This window comes from Sander lucioperca, chromosome 15 (genome assembly GCF_008315115.2).
Source record: "Sander lucioperca isolate FBNREF2018 chromosome 15, SLUC_FBN_1.2, whole genome shotgun sequence".
NCBI lineage: Eukaryota > Metazoa > Chordata > Actinopteri > Perciformes > Percidae > Sander > Sander lucioperca.
This window is the reverse complement of record NC_050187.1, coordinates 30,588,831-30,610,873: the sequence shown is the minus strand read 5'-3', so window position 1 is coordinate 30,610,873 and position 22,043 is coordinate 30,588,831. Positions and strand designations below refer to the sequence as shown.

General features: G+C 40.6%; 2 protein-coding genes across 2 annotated transcripts; both read right to left on the bottom strand.

The window, feature by feature from the left end:
* Nucleotides 1–548: 548 nt before the first annotated feature.
* On the bottom strand, nucleotides 549–6,643 carry crls1 (cardiolipin synthase 1). The gene is made up of 7 exons (XM_031316012.2): nucleotides 5,961–6,643; nucleotides 4,136–4,273; nucleotides 3,360–3,489; nucleotides 3,101–3,186; nucleotides 2,853–2,921; nucleotides 2,176–2,267; nucleotides 549–1,165 (listed from the first exon to the last, which is right to left on the bottom strand). Exons 1-7 carry the CDS (start codon nucleotides 6,414–6,416, stop codon nucleotides 1,072–1,074), a joined length of 1,065 nt encoding a protein of 354 aa, XP_031171872.1. The 5' UTR covers nucleotides 6,417–6,643; the 3' UTR covers nucleotides 549–1,071.
* mcm8 (minichromosome maintenance 8 homologous recombination repair factor) lies at nucleotides 6,421–21,236 on the bottom strand (the record flags this gene model as incomplete). The annotated part of the gene is made up of 20 exons (XM_035992236.1): nucleotides 6,421–8,181; nucleotides 9,851–10,040; nucleotides 10,849–10,925; nucleotides 11,115–11,324; nucleotides 11,434–11,647; nucleotides 11,769–11,964; nucleotides 13,024–13,104; nucleotides 13,236–13,296; nucleotides 13,470–13,607; nucleotides 13,770–13,800; nucleotides 14,642–14,768; nucleotides 14,863–14,937; nucleotides 15,198–15,343; nucleotides 15,753–15,838; nucleotides 17,830–18,028; nucleotides 18,108–18,205; nucleotides 18,723–18,872; nucleotides 20,564–20,646; nucleotides 20,781–20,846; nucleotides 21,119–21,236. Coding segments are annotated over 20 exons (2,439 nt in total), but the record flags the coding sequence as incomplete, so codon positions are not given.
* Between the last annotated feature and the right edge of the window lie 807 nt (nucleotides 21,237–22,043).

Sequence of the window (22,043 nt, the reverse complement as noted above, 5' to 3'; positions counted from 1 at the left end):
TGAGACTAATCAATAATAGGGCCGTATCTTTTATAAAACGATTATTTTCACTATTGATTGATCTGTGGGTTCTATTATTGTTTAGTCTATAAAATGTCAGGAAAGAATGTAAAATGATCCTCAGTTTCCCAGTCCCCCAAGGTGATGACTTTAAATATCCGACCAACAGTCCAAAACACAAAGATATTGGATATTTACAGGAACACGAAAAGCAGCAAATGCTCACACCGAAGGCGCTGGAAACAAGTACATTTTAGGCATTTCTTACAAGAAAAACCACTTCAGAGGATTCTCAAAATTACACATAGCTAAAACTCCTACTACTTGAATTCATGAATAGCACAATTGTGTCTGCTCTACTAAATAAGGATAATAATTTGCAGCTGTAGTTTTAAGATTATACTCAGGACCACCAAATGGATCAGCACCAACAGGGTGTGCTGGTCCTATGCAACACTGGTAGCATGTCATTGCATTTTTAATCCTCTGATTTAAAAATGGATAAACTGTCAGATTTGTGTCTCATAAGATTAAACATGTTTTTTTTAACTGAAGAAAAACCAGCCTTGCAGTCACGTACACACACACACAGACAAACCAAAGCAAATTTTCTGTTTTACTCATAAATCATTGGTTTACAAAACTGACAATTGTGTTGACATTGCAACCTCTTGATTGAAAAACTACCAAAAAAATAGAAGCTCTTGCCAGATCACTTAACATATACTGTACTTGACATGTATGTGTATATATGTGTGAGTGTGTCGGGTGGATGGTCTATATTTGTGTTTGCAGTTTCTATCTGTGTGCGTGTGTCTCTAGTCCACAGCCAGTCCAGTGGCAGAGTTGCCGTTAGGCGTTTCTGTAGTGTTGCAGTTAAACCATCTGCGGCGTCGGTTGGTTTCCGTGTGTCATTGCCATGGCGACTCATAAATGGCTGTCACAGCTACTTGGTTTTTAGAGCTCCTGGCGATTATCCATCTGTCCGACTTTTGCCACGGCCAATCAGTGTCCCTGACGTGGCTGTTCACTACTTTTGCTCTGCTTTCTGGACGTTTCCTGGTGTGGTTGTCATTGTGATCTGGTGTTTAGCACCTGGACAGTCTTGCGGCCGTAATGCCAGTAGCTATAGCCTGACGCCGCTGTAGTCACCGCTGTAACATACCTGCAATATAATATAACAAAGGACATATGCTGTAATTCAAACCACAGTTTCATTCAGTTGATTTGGTTTAACAAGTATCATTTTCCCGTTGTAGAAAGTCTTTATTGTGTTATGGGAGGAACTATTAATCACCCTTCAGTGACTAGTCATAGTTGATTAATTGGTACATTTAAAAAACAATGTATCAAATTACTTAACTTCAATTAAAATTGTAAAATTCAATTCTGTGTTTTTGTGTGTGCAGTGGTAGCTTCAAGAAAGACATTTTGGCAGAAGCAATGCACGCTATTAAATGTAAAAAGTAAAAAATAAAGTGTTTTTTAAATGTCATTGAATTCATCCATCATTAGGCAAAATACAACTAGAAAACGGTATCTATTGGTACATTTAATGATGAATTTACTTGTTTTTTGGAACTGCGTCATATAAATAGAAATGTAATTAAGTTTTTTTTATAAATTGTGTTTTAATCTTTATATTAATCAACTACTGAAAAGGCTTTACTTATTTCAATAGCTTAGGCTCCAATTCACTTGTAGGTAGAAACTTAGTGTAATTAAAGTAGATGTTAATGCTACAAGTTGATTACAGAGACTTTACAGTTTCAGTCGGGGAAAATAAAAGAAGCAGAGTGAAAATGAAGTCTGAGTGTACAACGACCGAGCAAGACAAACAGATGCCTGTTGTTGTGTAAATTAGTTCAACAGTCTGCTGAACTCATAGAAAAATGTAGGTTACTGTGACACTATAAAATGTTTGTCCTGAGTCGGCTCCCTACTCCAACCCACTCGCAGTTGTAAATTGAAATGAGTCAGCGCACTTAACCTGAACACTGCTGGAACAAACATGTGCTTAACAGAGACAAAACCATTTGCATTAAAAACTCTTTGGACAATAAACATTTGTTGTTGTAATTACTACACTAAAAAGTAAAGGACATGACGGATATTAAAGTCAAGTGGATAAGTCCTGCGTGTGTATGCATGTGTTATACAGTGCGTGGGGTTTACCATAAGCCCTGCAGCAGGATATGGTCTGTATACTGAAAGACTGGAGCAGCCAGAGAAGATGCAACCAGAAGGAGCTGGATGGCTGTGTTCATCTAACAAAAAAAAAAAAAAAAAATGCACACACAAAGTCAGAATAACATTATAAAAAGGCCCCAAAACATTTCACATTCACAGACTACCGGCTTCTCCAACAAATGATGTTTGGCTCATTATTTTTGAGAAAACCTGCTGCACATGTGGCTGATTCCAAGAACAAAACAACACTTTTTTGGCACGTAAAAAAAAATAATACTCCTGCCAGACCCTTTTCTTTTCCAGGTATCAAAATAAATGATGCAGAATTTGTAGTGGAGCCGTAAAGGAACATTTTGACAGTGAATTTAATGTGTTTGAATGTGTACGACAGATTCTGCATCCATGCAAGTATTGTGGACTCAAATTAAAAATGATGGATGAATGATCTGCACTATGCCAGGTTTTCAGTTTCTGCATCTGGTGACTGTCACGCACATGTCATAAAGAGCCATAATAATATAATAATAAAATAACCACACATTCTCATTATATCCTGTTATTTAAGCCTCCATTGTTGCTAAATCTCCACTTTAGTACAGCAATGTACAAAATGTTCAAAGTCTGGTGTACAGTAAGAGTGGGTGGTTGTGTCTGGGTGTCACCTTGCTGAAGAGCGTGGGCTTGAGCTGTGCTGTGGTGTAGCAGGGGTTAAAAAACTTGCTAAGGGTCACCTGGAGGAAAAAGAGGAAGAGATGGCAAAGTACATTCAATTTCCTTCCTCGACTTAAGCGGCCATTGTAATCCACAGTACATTAATATTACTTTCTACTTCGAGCAGATCTTGCACCCAATACTGTATTTTTAATTTGTCAAAGTGCGCTTGTTTAGAGTGAAATGTGACATGTCTCACCGGTGGAGGTACAGTCTTGTATCTAACCCAGAAGACAGCAGCTATCAAACCAATGTCTCTGGAAATCACTAGAGCCGTCAGCAGAGCTGTAACAGAATATACAACGCAATACAAAAATCACATAAAACGCAGTAAGATGGAAAAACAACACGAAGAAATGCAGCTTTGTAATTCCACTGTCATTGATCATTCTCTCAAATACTGAAAATAAGAGTATATACAGAGGTAGCTAAAACAAGAAATGCAAACAGTCCAATACCTGGTATAAGTTCAGCATAGGTGAGACTGACATACAAAATACTGATAAGAATCTTATCAGCCAATGGGTCGAGAGCGCTGCCCAACGCCGACTTTTGACTTGGCCACGTTCTGGCAATGTAACCATCCAACTGAGTAGAGAAAGAGGTAGAAAGAGAAGAAGACATTGTAATAGGTGCCTTTCTAAGGTCTAAAGGAGCAAATGCAGCAAGCTGAAAGATTTATTTAAGGTGACTGCACTGAAGTTCATGCCAATAATAACCCATCTGACAATAATAATGGCTTGAAGTCAAGGCCACCATCCCCTTCTTAATTACCACCCTGATCTGCTGACCATGTCTGCGATGTCCTAGTGATTAACAAACGTTATCGAAGACATCTGCACTTTAATGTTAAATTAACATTAAAGTGCAGATGTCTTGTTTTGTGTCTGGTTGAATGAGTCAATGATTCACAAATAGCAAGACAGTAATTAAATCCTGTGACAAAATGTTGTTCAGTTTTATGATTGACACGTCAATTCAGATTCAATTTCAAAAAGGGCGAGACCAATATCAGTACAAAATTAGTCCTATTGTTAAAATGAAAACTGTCCGGATGTAGGTATGTGTCTTGATAGAATTCAAATTTTATATTACATTGACTTGACAATATTACTTATTACTGCTAATGGGAGACCAATATGTTTTTTTTTAAATAATTCCATAGTTTCCATGTATCAAATGTCTGAAGTCCAAAACCATTTTGTTTTAGTGAAAGTGTGTGTATCTGCATTACCAGGTCAGTTGCTCCAGCCAGTGTGAACAGAGCGAGACTGAGGTGAAAGTGCTGCTGGATGATCAGATAACCCAAGTATGGAGCCAGCAAAATCCGACACACGCACAAGAAGTTGGGGATTGTCCATGGGTTCTCATACTGCAGAAAAAACAGAGTAGTTACATACAGTGTTACTTCATAGATCAACACTGGGTTAAGAAGTCTGAGACCGATAATAGCATGGACATAGCACAGCAGGTAAATCAGCCTAAAACTATTCCACGAACAATTCCATTAATGAAGATTTACGAAGAATTCACAATCTTGCCGGGTTAAAAACCACTGTGGAAAGATAGGAACAAAGAAATATTATAATAATAATAATAATATATATAAAAAAAAATTTGTTTGAATTGATATTCCTGAGTTACAAAAATCTGCTGACACATAAAACACACACAAACACACACACACACACACACACACACACACACACATTCTTACAATTGAAAAATAAACTTGCCTGTGCCCTCTGGTGGACAAACTATAACAGCACCAGTTTCTAAATTTGTATCTCTTTCACATTTCTGTACGGCAACTTAGAGTTTAGATTCTCGGCCCAAGCCCGAGCCCGACCCGAGCCCGACCGGACCTCGGGCCGTTATTTTCCGCCACATCCTCGGGCCGGGCCGGGCCGCGCCTGGGCCGGACCCTTGATCAAGCAATTTTTTTTTTTTTTTTTTATCCATTACCTTATTATCCTATTTGGGTGGGGAGATAGCTATGCCATAATCAGAAATATTATATATATATATATATATATATATATATATAAGTAACAAATGTGTACAAAAGTTAGGCTGCAGTTACAAAATGCAGCACGTGTCATGCGCGGAGTCTCCTCCTCTCGCACGCATCACACCGGGAGCTTGAAGATGTAAAGAAAAAAAGAAAAACAGGAGAATTAACTTTGAGCAAGTGTGGAGGAAAGTCGGAGGTATGGAAGCAGTTTAAACAAGTCGTGGGCAGTGACAACAATATGTTGTTCATCATTGTTTCTTTTTTTTATTTTTTTACGTTTCTTCACTCGGATCCACTTGCGATCCGTTCCATTCTAAACAAACAGCAGTTTACAGGCTTCGTCCTTGTTGTATTATTCTAAACAGATTTCTGTAGTTCAAACAACTCTGAATTGTAGTTGAGAACGTCAGTTATAACGGCCCACGTATTAAAAAATTGTCGGGTTTAAATCGGGCTCGGGCTCATAATTACAGTTAATGTGTCGGGCCGGGCCGGGCTCGGACACGGACACAACGTGCTCGGGCTCGGGTAGGTTCGGGCTTGATTTTTTGGGCCGATCTAAGCTCTACTGCAACTTACCTTTACTTGCAATAGGCTAATACTGAATGATATGTCAGCCCATCCCATCAGTCTAGCTCTATTTACAGTGCACTTTTGTACAACCTGAGTATATTCATCTTATGCTACTTTATACTTCCACCTCACTACATATCAAAATGCAGCAGTGTACTTTCTTGCTTTCCTTCATGTACTTGACAGCTACTTACTTTTTATGACAGATTTGACATACAAACGCATTGTTGTATACATCTTTCCAGCTCTTTCTCGACCAACAACATCACACTGAGTAGGCTACATTTTGCTGACAACATTTAGAATACGAGGCTCTTGCTTGTAAAGGGTCTGACGACTTCTATCACTGTTGGTTTGTTTCTATCTGAACACACTTCAAACAAGTGATGTTTTTTTTCTACCATCTTCTGTTATCTTTTCACACTTCACATTCCCACAGTTAACTGTCAGGACAGTCCTGTAAGCTACTCACCAGCTCTTTGAACTTGAAGAGGCCCTCTCCCGGTACCGGACTGGCTTCATTCTGGTCCGCTGCGGGGGAGCTGTCCGGTGTCTCCTTGGTCTTCCCGCTGCAAAGCCCACGAGCTTTAGGGGACAGCAGAGACTTGAAGCTGGTCACCGACCTCTCGTGACCTCCTCGGTGCAGAAGCACGGTTCCTTGAGCGTGCCAGGGTGTCGCTTTCACCTGCTGGAGGATCCCACTCCAGCACGCAACGCGGCTGTCCGTCCCATTGACTCTAAAGACCCACGAGCCGCTAACCGGAGACTGTTTTACCCTCGCGCAGTCGGTGACAGGTGTGTGTCTGTGCCGCCATGACGCAGGCTCGAGCCGACACACACCCGCACACTGCGCAGACAACAGACAGCGAACATTTGCTGCGTTGCGACACAATGGCGCGGAAGGCCTCCGAAAACACATCATCATCATCTTCACGAGGCTTCCGTTACCGACCCGCTGCTATCGTGTGGTTCGTACCCGTTTTCATGTTTAAGTTTCAGACGGTCAGAGCCAAGAGAATCTCAGCTCCGGGGGTAAATGCTAGATCGCACCCGATACACGTGTCAACGCCTGCGCAGTGTGCTCCTGGTGACGTCGACACGTGTATTGGGTGTGCGATCATACATTCTATGGGTGCGATCTAGCGTCTGGGCCAGCCAACGCTCCAGCCGGCCATGACTTCAGCCAGCAGGCTGCCATGTTGCCGTAAACTGACACCGCAAAGGGCGTCGCAAAATCGTCAATGACGCTTTAGTTGACAAGGCTTTTATTTAGAAAAAAAAAAGATGATGTGATTAAGACAAGTCACAAAGTTAATATCAGCAAAACAAAGTTATCAGAGGAAAGTATTTGTAATAATGACACCATAATCAACAGTTTGAGCTTTGCTGATTGTATTGTCCAATTTTGCATGTTTTCACTGTCAAATCCTTTTCTGTAATCCTTAAAAAAACAAAATATGCTGAGATTTACAGGAAATTAAATCATTTAATAACGGAATGTTTAATGTAAACTAATAAAGTGCATACTAGACGACTAGACGGTAGACGATACAGAACGTTTGAGACAGAATGAGAAGCAAATATTGTATAGTTGCAGGTTTTTAGATCAATATATATATAGCCTGACCATTACTGGATTCTTGAGGTCAATTCAAAAGTCAATATTTTAGAAAACAATATATTGCCACATCATAGGAAGCAATGACCATCTTTACCAAGCTACTAAACATCATAAGATCATTTATTTTATTTTAGTGACATAGAAATAACAGTGACTTCTAAAATATAATTTTAACTGAACTTCAAAAAGGTTTCTTTACAACAAAGTCATCTGTGTGGAAAAATAAATAAACAAGAAACTCAACATTGAGGTAGTATAGTCACCTATTAGGTATTTATCGAATATAAGTACATCAGCACTTCTCTCAGACGTTTAGAGCGCCAAAGACCGACCTTACTTTGAAAAAAAGAATTTCAACTACAACTGTTGTTTGAAACAGTCACCATGTACTGTAAAATGATGTACATTGAAAGGAAAGTGTACCCGACTATGGATTTTTTAGTTCTGAAAAATGATGTTATATCTTTATTAAGATAGTGGCATCTGTGAGGCATTACATCATTGAACCAACAGGTGGGGAACTAAATAACATTTTCTTACAGCCTTGAGTAATGTCTGAAGTGTCACTTAACTGATGCAATTACAGCCAAGTCACACCATACCGTGTTGAGTTCAGCATAGATGTGGTGTGTCTAATGGAGTCAGTTCCTCTTTTTAGCAGGAGGTTGGTGGTCATGGGGAAAACTGTGGTCGCTGTAAGGTTGTGGAGAGATGCCCTCTGTAAGGTTTTAGTAAGTTAGATGATCTGTCCCGTGTTTGTCGGTTGCTGTGGTTGTTACAGTCTCTTCAAAAGGTTTCACAGCGGTCCATTGGGTGGAGGTTTGGTGAAAGTGGTCTGGATAATGAGCTCCCCATCAAGTTCCTTTCTCCCTCTTACACAGAAAGAGACCCAGTTCAGTTATCCCGAACACTGACCTTTTAGCGAGGTCTGCAGGATGAAGCTGGTACCCAGCTCTTAGTCTGTTGCAGTTGCCAGTGATCAGACAGTCTGCAGCTGGTACAGCTTAGCTCCTTTCTTCAGCAGGAAACCCTGTTCATTGAGGGAACTCACCAGACCTTCAAAATCCACCACCTGAAAGGAATTAACCAAAGGTTGAAAATAAATCATCAGCATGCATAGAATGATAGTGTTTTCTGTGTTAGGATCAGGATTTACTGCATGTATTCAACACTCATGGCCTGAATTACTGAGAACGTTTTTTTTTTTTGTTAGGAAGAGATTCTTTAACCAAGACAATTCACCTTTCTATAATCCACCCATGTCTTTCTGTCATTCCATCTTTTTTTCTTATTTTCATAGGGGTTTGTTCAGTGACTCCGACTGTATTTATGAGTAGTAGGCATCCAAATGCAACCTTGAATAATGGTGTGTCCTAAAGCTCCATTGTGTAATTTTTTGAGTTGATTTTTAGCAAAAAAAACCTTTGTTCTTTCACAAATATGTGCTCATTCATGTGTAATTACTTCCACCAACGAATCAAAGTATTCTCGTAAGCGTAGAATCTGCCATTCAGAATCATTCAGAATACATAGGAGCGATTCGCGCGAATGACGGCCACCATGTAGCGTCTCCATCTTTAAAATACATTAACCAAAGAGGGACATACCGCCGCATTTCGCCCTTTTCACTCAGTGGCACTGACTGTGACGAATGCCAGGGAGGGAGGGGGAGAAGATTACTTGCTACTGCCGGCAGATTTGAAAGCCTGTTGAAGATGGAGGATTGTGCCTATTCTCGAGGACATGTAACGGAGTCGCCAAGAAGTTAAAAAGAGAATTAAAACGACAACGCGACAGGCAAAGCAACAAGACCAAAGTTAATATTGGAGTGGCTTTTCCAAGATGGAAAGAGATCATAAGGAGCAAGGATTTTAAAAGGGACGCCGACATTGCCTGCTTTCTTCTCAACTGGTAATTCTGCTTATTTGTGTAAATTCAAAGTTTTATAGTTGCTACTTGCTTGGCTAACTATAGCATGGTTGTGCATAACGCTAGAAAGACATCTAGGATACTTTTCCTCGCGTCAATGATGAAAAAGGATTGTCTACTTTGTAACATAAACATAGTCATCATGTGTCGTGATTTCCCTGGCAGCTCACGTCATGTGTAGTTGTAACACAGACTAGCTACAGCTAGAACAGCTGCGTGTAAACGATGGAGATACTAAGAGCTAATTTTGGTTTCATTGACATTGTTCATACTGCTCAGAGAAATATTAAAAACACAAACCTCCGTTGCTTCTCTCCTACGCTGTAAACCTTGCCTTACACTATTAATCTCGTACAATATACAGAATAACGATAGTACTGATACTTTACTAACATTAGCTTGCATATGTTTGGGAACCTGATAGCTGATGTTAGCAATGAAATGGTACCAAAATAACTTAAAACTATTATCACACTGGAAGGAACAATCACGGACAAAGTCGTCGCTAATTTAAAAATAGAAAGTAATATTCAGTTGGTTGTCATATACAATTTCACCGCTAGATGGGAGAAATTCTTACACAATGTAGCTTAAACTTCACCAGTATTTCTATTTCAGCATTTTAAATTTTGAGGTCTCGTTCTTAAGCAAGTTGATAACTCAATTTTCGATACATTCTAAAGGAGCTCTACTTCATTTGCAAAATTTGGATGACAGTCCCAGTCACGGATTAGATTAGTCAGAATAACATGGGGGTGTTTGTGCCTTTCATTTGGTACCGTTTATCTAGTGCACGTGTATTTCAGTTTCACCTTAATGTTCAGTTTGTTGGCGATAGATCGAAGCATCTGTAGGTCAAACTGCTTCTGATTGGTCCTCTGAGCATGCATGTGCAGTGCGTTGACCAGTCTTTTTGCAACGCTACGCTGACTCATGCCTGATCCAAGCTGCGAGCGCTCAAAGTCCAGATTGCCCAGCCCATCTGAATATGTATCAGCCAGACTGCAAACAAAAATACACACACAATTTAGTGAAAATCACTTTGTTACTTGACATGATCACAGTTATCAGTTCTGTAATGGGTATGCTGCTATGAATCATCAGAATCAGAAAGGGTTTTATTGCCAAGTACGTTTTTTAACACATACAAGTAACTTGTTTTGGTGTTGTTGGTGCACGTCACACATTCTCTAGATGGAATATTAAACAATATAAGTATAGGTATAAACAATATAAGTATAAGTATATGTACACAGTATGTATTAAATTAAAAATAAAGATAGAAATAAAAAAATAAATAAAGAGCAAAGAGCATTACAACAGAGAGAGAACAGTGGCATGAAGAGCCAGGGGTGGAGAGTCAGGGTGGTTTCCGGGCCTTGTTAATAAGGCTAGTGGTGGAGGTGTGCACTAGTTTTAAAAACAAATTCTATATATTGTGCAGCAAATGAATATCAAGAACACAGGTGAGAGCAACATGTACAGAATTGCTACCTCTGCAAATCCAAGATCCTCTCCTTAAATCTTTAAATTTAACGTAAGTGACAAATACACAGCAAAGCTGAAACAATTAGTCGGCAATCTGTTGACAGAAAAATGCTAAATATTCTCTGGTTTGAGCTTCTGAAATGAGAGGATTTTCTGCTTCTCTTTGTTTTAACAAACTGAATATCTTTATGTTTTGGAGAATTGGTCGGACGAAACAAGCAATTCAACAACATCACCTTGGGTTTTAGAAAATTGTGATGACAATTTGTCTTTCTTTTGTTGGTTGCAGCCCTAATACACGCAAAGCCCCCTATAGTGTCACCTGTGTTTCATGATTTCCACCACATCTTCAGCATCACTGCGGGTAGCCGTCTCTCTGAGCTCCAGCCTGGCTCTTGCCTGCAACAAAAACAGTTAACCACATAAGTACTGGGGCACAACTGGGAAAATGGTTCCTTTTGTTAGACACATAAAATTGCTGAGCCAGAAACTATAGCAGAAAACCAAAAGATGTTATCTAGTATCTTAATCCATTACATGTTGCTTTTGGGTGAACACACTGAATACACCAAACATACAGAAACCTACCTCAGTTAGTCTAATTAAAGACTCGAGTTGTCGTGTGGTGATGGGTGTGGAATCAGCGGAGTGTGCCTGAGATCTCAGTGACAGGTAGAAGTCCTGAAGTATCTTTGCGGCTTCAGGAGAGAGCGAGGGGTGGACATACTGGCGAGCGTAGCTGATATACTTCCTTAACAAACATACTGGAATGGGGTCTACAGTTTCACCTGCAGGGATCTGGACACAAACAAACATATTGCATGAATGCAAATGATTTTTGACAGTGGGACAATAAAGTTAATCTTGAATATCACTGTACTCCTTCAGTATGGTCCATTGTATTTACCTGCAAACGTTCAGACAGCGGCATGTCTGAGTGTTCTAGCAGGATGGAGGTCTCTAAATCACTGTTAGCCCTGGTAACTATGGCGCTGCTGGTTCTGCCTTTTCCTGCCCTGTTTGCCATGACATGTTCTGACAGGTGCCGGTCATGTGACTCATCTGGGATGTCCAGGAGGAGAAAGACAACGTCGAATCTAGAGAGAAGTGCTGAACCCATTCTAAAGACAAGAATGCAGTGCTGTAAATATAACTAAACCACTTGTATATTTACACAGATATACAGTAATATCAGACAGCAGTCACTAAAAACCACAATCATTGTACCGTGAGCTGACTTACTTCAGATTTTCAGAAACAGTCTTGCCTCTGTTGTAATGTCCGCCGATGGGGTTCGCAGCAGCTACGACTGACGTCCTTGCTGGCAGAGAGGAAACTATTCCAGCCTTAGCCAGACTCACAGACTGCTGCTCCATGGCTTCTAGCAGAGCCTGCTGCTGGTTGCCCAACTTATCAAACTCATCAATGCAACACAGGCCTAAAGGGAACAGACAGAGAAAGAGAATGAGGCCAGTAGAAGAAGACAATAAGGTAGAGAAAAAAGAAAAGAAACAAGCAGGAGTAACAGATGGACGAAAAAGCCCAACATGTTTTCTATGCAGTTTTGCATGCTCGCAGCCCCAACAGGTAGAGAGATAACAATGCAGTGTTTCCCACACATAGACTAATTAGTGGCGGTGCGCCACACTATCAACACCTGCCGCTGCACATTGCGTTTCGTTATAATTTTGTTTTTTGTAACGCTATTTAAAACACGCAGCTTATTCGTTCATCTGCATTTCCTTATCCTGCTCTCCTCCGTCTCTCTGTCACTTGCGACACACACACACACACACACACACACACACACAGCCCCTCCCCTGTGCACACAGCATCTGTCTCCATGACAGGATAAACAGGAGAAGACGGCTGGCGAAATTCACAAGTTCACGAGAGGTTGGTATCTATCTCGTGAACACCTTTACACAATCACATTAAAAAGTGCTATAAAAATATTTTATATTCTGAATACAATGTTGTCAGTGTGTTAATGTTGAGGTCCCGACCCGACTGTTAGCAAACAAGCGATTGCGCCTGCTTTAGAAAGTTGGGTTGTCGAGGTCAAAAACACTATATGTAGCAGCTGTGAATCAAATAAACTTATAAATAATATTATTTCATTTTTTTTATTCTTACACTGAAAAAGGCACGTGTTGAGGATGAGGACCAGCCTGAACCGGAGGTATCAGTCTGAAACAGAGCTAAACAGTCCGACCAGTGTAATTAGTTATGTTATTAATTTGTTTACAATATTTTCAGGCTTCAACCAGTGCTGCTCAATTATAAAGACAGGGTCAGGGAGAGAAATAGATAGATTCGTTAGGCATTGAAGAAAGAGTAGGAGAAGAGGACAGCATCCAACAGCATGTCCTCCTCAGTTTTTGATACTTGATTGTATGAAAATAAGTATCTCTCTCCTCAATTTACATTATCTATGTATACATAACACAGGTATAAATACACTTTTTTAAAGCAATGTTTCCAATTTCTTTCCTACCTTGGTCAGCCAGCACCAAGGCTCCGGCCTCTAGAGCAAAATCCCCCGTTCCAGCGTCTCGAGATAAACTCACGGTTAGTCCTACAAAAAAAAAAAAAAAAAAAAAAAAAATGTAATTCCAAACTTGATTATGTTGCAACAGATCTGGAAAAGTGCCCAGAGAGTAATCACCACCTTAGCTTAAGGAGAGTAGTACTTTTAAGACAATTTACCTGTGGTGCTTGTGCTGTTGCCACATACATAGATTCCTCTGGGAGCCACATTACACACTGCCTACACACACAGCACACATAAATATATATGAAGTTTATGTATACACACTGAAACTGGTTCATATATTACAGCTTCAGAAACTAAAGAGTAACAAAATTACATTTTTTTTTTACTGTTTTCACTTTATCTTTGCCAGACATTGCTGCTCTATTAAAGTATGTTTTCTGTGTTACCTGCAACATCTGACTCTTCCCCAGTCCAGGGTCTCCCACCATCAGGATGTGTGGGTCTCCTCTAACTGGGACGCTGTTCTTGCCAGTGTGTTTCTGTCGGCCTCCAAACAACACCAAGGCTAGAGCAGCTTTCACCAGCTTGGGACACATAAGAACACATGATCTTAGCCTTGACAAATCAAGATGAAAGAAAATTATCTTTTTGCCAGGTGTGAATGACATGCTGTTCAAACAAATCATAAGTATCCCTTTGTAACCTCTGATGAAAATGCTGTTGGTGTTCTTGATGACACAACTCACCAGGTGGCCGTAGATGACAGGACACAAAGACCTGAAAGAGGTGTCAGAGTGTTACATATCTTGGTTTGAGTTAATAGCACAGTGTTTAAACAGTACTAAAGAGGACCACAAGTCTACACACACAGTAGCAGCCATGTGTGGCTGAAATGCATAACACTAACCAAAACTGTTGGATGAATGAAAAACAGCAAGACAAATTCCAAGATCCCTAAAGGTGTGGACATTTTGTTAGCTACATCATAAGGGTTGATCATTTAGACAGTGGCCATTTTGGCCAAATAGGAATACAAAAAATGATTTAATACATTGTTACTACTCAAAGTGCAATCAATCGCAGTCTTTCATGATGTGGTATTGTGCAAGGTGACATCAGGAGGACAATGAATAAACAAATTATGCAGTCCTAGAAAAGAAAAGAAACAAAATTGTCCCACAACGCCCATGTTGTTCAAACTCTGTGGTTTGGGATGTATGAAAACTACAAGTTGATATCTGGGTTCCGTATCTTTTTTTGGGCCATGCCCGGTAGAGGTTACCAGAGGCGCAGACCCGATCATCCCCGCCCCGGCGGCACCCACACAGCATCACCGTCAGCCCTTGGCCTGCCATGAAGCCGCAGGCCAGAGGTCCAGACTAGGTTGATCATGAAAGGGTCCCCCCACCGCAGCTCTCCGCGATCCCATATCCGTCTTCGCGAAAGGGATTAAAAGGCGCACAGGAAACAAAAAACTAAAGAAATATACGACCCAAATTACAGACATGGCTGATTCGCACGGGATTAAGATCACACACAACCTCCGAAAGACTAGAAGTCACCAGGTAATACTAATCCCGTGCGAGTAGGGCTATATTGTAGGTAATAAATAACTTACTGTACTATAAGTCTCAGAAGGTCAGGCTGTGACTGGATCTCCTGGATGGCATACAACTCCTTCAGACTGAACTCCTCCCCCCCAGAACGATCTTCAAGTGACCCCTGACCTGACTTGGACTGCTTACCTACACATTAAAAGCAAAAGAAAAACCGTATTGCTCTGTTGTATTACATTAAGTGCTCCGCATAATTTTAGTACAAATATACAAGCTTCAGTACCTTTAGTATTGCTGACTGAAATGGCTTCAAGGTAGAGGAGGAACATGCACTGATCCTTATTCCCCCGGGAACTACCTGCACAGAAAAAATAATAAGAGTGATCTGTGTGTGCTCTGTTTGGGGCCACTGTGACAGTGGTTGGGAAGGCAGGAGAGAACTTCTTATTCATCTCCTCCTTCCAGAATTGTGGGTACCTAAATATAGGCTTATAGTGTATACTGTATATATACACAAATATAGTCAATACATTTTTACATTTAACTAAGTACCAGTAAAAGGCTAAAAGCAAACGTCACCTCCCACTGGTTAGAATGTGTGTGTGTATGCTTGTGTACCATCGCTGGTAACTCTAACTATCCCTGTCACAGTGACTGTGTCTCCAGGGACGCAGCTGTCACAGAGGTCGGATGTCAGTTGACACTCCACGGTGCGCGGGATCCGTCCAGTCTCCCTCTGCTCTCCGCCCATCAACTCCTGCACCCTGAAGTAGCACAAAAAAAACCTAATTTCAAATGCAGGATGTAAATGGTGACCCAGGATTGGAGATGCACTGCTTTTTTTTTTTTTGCATTAGAATATTTTCTGAGAAAAGCTTCTCACAATATTCCCCTTTTTAGTAGAGAGATAACCTTCCACAACAACATTGTGTGCCACAGAAAATAATGTTTAGATTTTTGCAGTTTTCTGGTAAGCAGCCGTCCTAAATTGAAATAGTGCCTCCTCTTACTTATTATCAGAAAGCATAACTTCAAAATCTCTTTCCAAGACCACTGCTGAAGCCAATACATTGCATTCTTTAACCAACAACTGCAACAAGGATTTCAGTTCACCACGTGTCGTTTTTCACTGCTGATCGTTCAGTTGTATAAATAGGCACATGATATACTTACTTAATGATCTGCCAGTCTACAGTATGAGTAAAAGGGGAACTCCTGCTGGGGGCAAAGGTACGACTGCGGCAGTCCGGCTGGATACACTAGGTGATAAAAGACAGAGTATACACACATTAAAAGTGCAAAATGAATCAGTAAATCTAAATAATGATGTCAAAGATGGTTATATGTGTATGCTGAAGGAAAATTGTGTGTGTGTGTGTGTGTGTGTGTGTGTGTGTGTGTGTGTGTGTGTGTGTACAGGGCAGCAGTTTTCAGATTACATTATGTGCTTACATAATTGCAAAAGGGTTCTCGACTGTTGTAGAAAGAAGTGGCTGATCTTTAATGCAATATCTACATTGCCCATTATCAGCAACCATTCATCCAATGTTCCAAATGCTCATTATGTTTACTAATCTGATATCATTTTAAAAGGATAACTGGGAAAACATTGGAGAACCATTTTGCAATTATGTAAGCACATAATGTAATCTGAAAACTGCTGCCCTGGTCAAAAAAACAATGCAACTGATCTGAGATGGCATTCTGTCTATAATGGAGTGGAATGGAAATTTCTTAGTGACCCCAAACTTTTGACCAGTAGTGTATATATACAGGTGAAATTTTTTTTTAATATCGTGCAAAAGTTAATTTATTTCAGTAATTCAACTTAAAAGGTGAAACTAATACATTATATAGACTCATTACATGCAAAGCGAGATATTTCAAGCCTTTATTTGTTATAATTTTGATGATTATGGCTTACAGCTTATGAACACCCCAAAGTCAAAATCTCTCTCCTCCACAAGGAGGGAAAGCCTCAAAAGGTAATTGCAAAATAAGTTGGATGTTCTCAAAGTGCTGTACCAAAGCACATTAATAGAAAGTTAAGTGCAAGGGAAAAGTGTGGAAGAAAAAGGTGCACAAGCAGCAGGGATGACCGCAGCCTGGAGAGGACTGTCAGGAAAAGGCCATTCAAAGTGTGGGGGAGATTCACAAGGAGTGGACTGAGGCTGGAGTTACTGCATCAAGAGCCACCACACACAGACAGATCCTGGACATGGGCTTCAAACGTCGTATTCCTCTTGTCAAGCCGCTCCTGAACAGCAAACGTCAGAAGCGTCTTACCTGGGCTAAAGGAAAAAAAAAAAGAACTGGTCTGTTGCTCAGTGGTCCAAAGTCCTCTTTTCCGATGAGAGCAAATTTTGCATCTTGTTTGGAAACCAAGGTCCCAGAGTCTGGAGGAAGAATGGAGAGGCACACAATCCAAGATGCCTGAAGTCCAGTGTGAAGTTTCTACAGTCTGTGTTGATTTGGGGAGCCATGTCATCTGCTGGTGTTGGTCCACTGTGCTTTATTAAGTCCAGAGTCAACGCAGCCGTCTACTAGGACATTTTAGAGCACTTCATGCTTCCTTCAGCAGACAAGCTTTATAGAGATGCTGACTTCATTTTCCAGCAGGACTTGGCACCTGCCTGCACTGCCAGAAGTACCAAAACCTGGCCAGCAAACTCGCCTGACCTGAACCCCATAGATAATCTATGGAGCACTGCCAAGAGAAAGATGAGAACAATGCAGAAGAGCTGAAGGCCGCTACTGAAGCATCCTGGTCTTCCATAACACCTCAGCAGTGCCACAAGCTGATGGCATCCATGTCACGCCGCATTGAGGCAGTAATTCATGCAGAAGGGGCCCAAAGCAAGTACTGAGTACATATGCATGATTATACTTTTCAGAGGGCTGACATTTCTGTATTTAAAAACTTTTTTTTTTTTTTTTTTTTTTTTTTTGATTTCATGTAATATTCTAATTTTCTGAGATTCTGAATTTGGGGTGTTCATAAGCTGTAAGCCATAATCATCAAAATTATAACAAATAAAGACTTGAAATATCTCACTTTGCATGTAATGAGTCTATATAATATATTAGTTTCACCTTTTAAGTTGAATTACTGAAATAAATGAACTTTTGCACGATATTCAAATTTTCCGAGTTTTGTGTGTGTGTGTGTGTGTGTGTAAATATACAATAATACTTGTGAAAACAAAGTTGTGGAAAGAGTAAAGATGTTGCAGGAAGAAAGTGTGCATACCTTGGTAGGTGTAGTGTATTTCCCATGCTGCAGTGGCAGTGACTGTGTGTGCATGCAGCCCAGGCACCTGAAGGCCATCCTGGTACACAGAGGTCTGATATTGCTCACTCTGACCACTGTTCCCCTTACACACACCAGCCGTCCAAACACACTGGCACGTAACGTCCGCAACGCAGTCAGCGGTTCATAGTTATACAGCCTGTTGATGATTCACACAAATAAAGCAATCTTCCTTAAGGGTTGGCAGTTGTACAGGTGTCTGTCACTGTGTGCATTACCTTGCGCTAATGTGAGGGATGTTGATGATTGGTGTAGCGACAGGAAGCTCTTCCTCTTGCAGCTCAGCAGCTTGTTTCTCCAAATCTATAGTCAACACCTGGGAAACACACGTAACATGTACTATTCATTTATTAAAAGGCTTAGAGTACTTTAGAAGTAGGGCTGCACGATATGAGGGAAATATCTAATTGTGATTATTTTTGACTGATATTGAGATTGCGATATGATTCACGATATTGGAGGGGATGATCATGTTTGTATCATTATTCTCATTTTCATTGACTAATATTAAATCTTAAAAAAAATAAAATGATTATAGGGTGATTTTTGCAAGGATCTGTACCAAACAAAGATGTTTTCTGTAGTCTGTAGGATAGGATTTGTAGGCCGGGATGTCTCTGCAGCAACACAGTACTTCATTCAGAATGGTTTGACACATATTTTGCCTTTAACAAATATTGCGCCCCCTCTGCGATTTGGATATTGCACTAGTCCATATTGCGATTTTGATAAAATTGCGATTAATTCTGCAGCCCTACTTTAGAGCAGTATAAATTATGTAACTTGCAAATGACATCATATGTGTGTAGTTAGTAGCGACTGTGTGTTTGTACCTGGTGAATGGCCACTCCCAAACACTTGAGGATCACCTCTGGCTGCTCCTTCAGCTCTGTGGTCAGATCAGGAAGCGCTTCACGTACGGTTTTGTCTCCAGTCAAGTCTGCATAATCTACAAGAACACTGCCCTGACGCTCAATCTCATCCTGTGCACAAACAAACAGTAATTCACCTTTTAACTGACATAGCAAACATTGATAAAGCACAACAAAAAGTGGAACCTTTTTTTATTGAAAAATGTTTTTCCCTGCAAAAGAAATGCATATAATTAGATAAATAAATAAATAAATAGATAGATAAATAGATAGACTATATTGAGAAATGTTAAAGGGGTGGTTCAGAATTTTGGACATAGGACCTCATTTATCAGTGGAGACCGTTTTCAACACTTTTCATCCAGTCCTTCCAGTTGCAGAGTTCGCTGGTGCTAGGCTAGCGCAAGTCAACAGTATCTGCTAGCCTGCCATTAAAAGCAGTCTTACCCACTCCACAGTACACCCGAAGCAAATAAATTATAACACCAGACTATCGATGTAAATGTCTGTTGATAAAATAATATTAGAAATAAAACTACCCTTGCATCTCAATGATCGCATTACATTTTGAGGGACTAGTTTCTCAGCAGCGGCGGAATTTTACTTAGCTCCGGTTAGTAGTACTGCGCCAAAAAGTAAACAGAGAAGCGCACTACAGTCGGGAAACTAGTAGCTGCTGTTCACATTGCATTACCTTGTTAAATAATGTTTTTTTTGAAAGGGAGCACCTCGTTCAATTGTATTTGTCTTTTCAAAAATATAAAACAATAAAAAGTTGATCTAAAAAAAAAAAAAAAGGAGCACAAAACGACAGTCGGCGTTTTTATTGCTAAGGCCACAGGGTCAAAATTAAATGATTTATAAAAAATGTAATAACAATAACAGTAAATTCCTGTTAAACAACTACTGGATGGGAAAAGGGTATTTTACAACAACTTTGAATGCACCACGAGGCTGGCGAGGCGAGGCTGTGTTGTTTTTCAGACAGCGGCAGCAGCAGACTGTTGTTGGAATCCTACACAGTGACATACAAACTTTTACACCGTTTAGCTGTCAGCATTTTAACCGTGTTTACTCCAGCTGTTAGCTAACGGTAGGCTAACGTTAGCTGCTGCTAAGTGTAGTGTTGACTAGCGTCCCGTGCGGCGATGTTTCAGTTGCCTCTAACGTCCGTTTGCGGAGCATCAGAGAGAAGAGCAGGTATAAGGCACCGAAATCCACGGTCCGGTAGATAACGGTCGTTAAGGCACGGAGGTCTCGGATCAGTGATATGAAGACATGAATCAGCAATCAGAGGCACAAAAAACGTTGACAGCAGTGACCGATCATTATGTTTACCAACATCCCGACCCCCCCCCCACACACACACACACACACACACACACACACACACACACACAAAAAAAAGAAAAAAAAAAAGCGGATTTGCATGATTTACGAGAGCTTCATTTTCAGGTCGGAAAAGCCGGATTTCCGGATTTATCCAGAAGAATCACACCCCTGATCAACAGACATTTACATCGATAGTCTGGTGTTATAATTTATTTGCCTCGGGTGTACTGTGGAATGTGTAAGACTGTTTTCAGTGGCAGGCTAGCAGATATTGTTGACTTGCGCTAGCCTAGCACCAGCGACCTCTGCAACTGGAAGGACTGGATGAAAGGTGTTGAAAACGGTCTCCACTGATAAATAACACACTGGCTAACTTGGAAATGAGGTCCTACGTCCAAAATTCTGAACCACCCCTTTAACCCTAATGGTCAGTTTATTAAACAGAAAGTTACACAAGCAGACAGACTGACCTTGTCATACAGATCAATCTTAGAAGTAAAATATTTCTCAAACACTTTGATCTTCTCCACACTAGGTGAGCTCTCTATGAAGCCTGCACATAAAAAAAGACATATTAAGACATATGTATATCACAGACACAGAAAAGGCTACATGATCATGACCATTATATGCGTCTACAACATGCATTATCATCATGTGAAACAGAGCTTTAAAAAACACACGTACCTTCTGTGAAGTAGAGAGCCCATCCTTTGTACGGACACGATATATCTAGAGTAGCCTGACAAAGGACTAAAGAGGCAGACAGGTGGTTTTTGTAAAGCAGGATTGTAAATCATGCACAATTTCATTTTAAAAAACACTAGATGCTAGTATTTAATTTGTCTTCTGCTCATTTTGTGTTTTTCTCCCACATCTTCTTATTATGCAGCGAACTAGAGCACCTTGTTTAATACTCTATGAAAAAGGAATTTATTTTTTGCAGATTTATACATAAAAAAATACATTATAATCCTAAAAGGTAATTACTGAATATGTTAAATGGAAAAGTAAATCAAACTCACCTCTCTGGCTGCTGAGGGTATTGATTCCTGATCCTCCTCTCCATGGTCTACTTCTCCATCCTCCCCCTCCTCCCCTCCCACCTCCTCTCCATCCTCCTCCTCCTCCACCACCACCACCTCCTCCTCCTCTCCATCCTCCTCCACCACCACCACCACTTCCTCTTCCTCCTCCCCTCCCACCTCCTCTCCATCCTCCTCCTCCTCCACCACTTCCTCCTCCCCTCCCACCTCCTCTCCACCCTCCTCCACCACCACTTCCTCCTCCTCCCCTCCATCCACTACTACTACCGCCTCCTCGTCCCCTCCATCCTCCACTCCCACCACTCCATGAGCCTCTCCTGGATTCCTCTCCACTCATTACTTTCCTAAAACAAAGCAAGGAGGAGGAACAGAGCAAGAACTAGTGAGGGTGATATTTGTATACCTAGATAGTATTTGTATACCTAGATAGAAATTAGAAAAATGTCTTCTCCTCCCGTCCAATCATGTGTAAATGAAATGAAAACAGTGCAAGTGAGTGGCACGCATGTGTAACAAATGCGATACCAAAATAAATTGTTGAATATGTATTTTGAATGCACTACATATGACAACATTTGAATTAAACAACATTTACTTCCCAAATAAACTGTGGTGGTGCAACTTTATCGCCGTTTCGCTTTCACCACGTCAAACTCCATTTAAAAAAACGGTGAATTTAGAGGCAACGCATTTGTCTAACTACCTCGTGCAGACCGAATTAAAAAGCCTAAAAAAACTTTTACAAATACGAACCACTTGAGACGTCGGCATACAAATGGTCTACTAAGCAGCACTTTGTATTAGCAAATTCCAAACGTTTATAATCCAACCGTCAGAATTGACGTTAGCTACTAAACGTTAACTGTTAACGTAGCTAGCTAGCTCTTTGCTTACGTTACCACCA

Coding starts and splice junctions, on each gene's coding strand:
- crls1 (XM_031316012.2), bottom strand. CDS start 6,416: ATGATGATGATGTGTTTTCGGAGGCCTTCCGCGCCATTGTGTCGCAAC. Junction 3,490..4,135: donor TGGCTGGAGCAACTGACCTG/GTAATGCAGATA, acceptor TTCTCTACTCAG/TTGGATGGTTACATTGCCAG. Junction 2,922..3,100: donor ACAAGACTGTACCTCCACCG/GTGAGACATGTC, acceptor TTTTTCCTCCAG/GTGACCCTTAGCAAGTTTTT.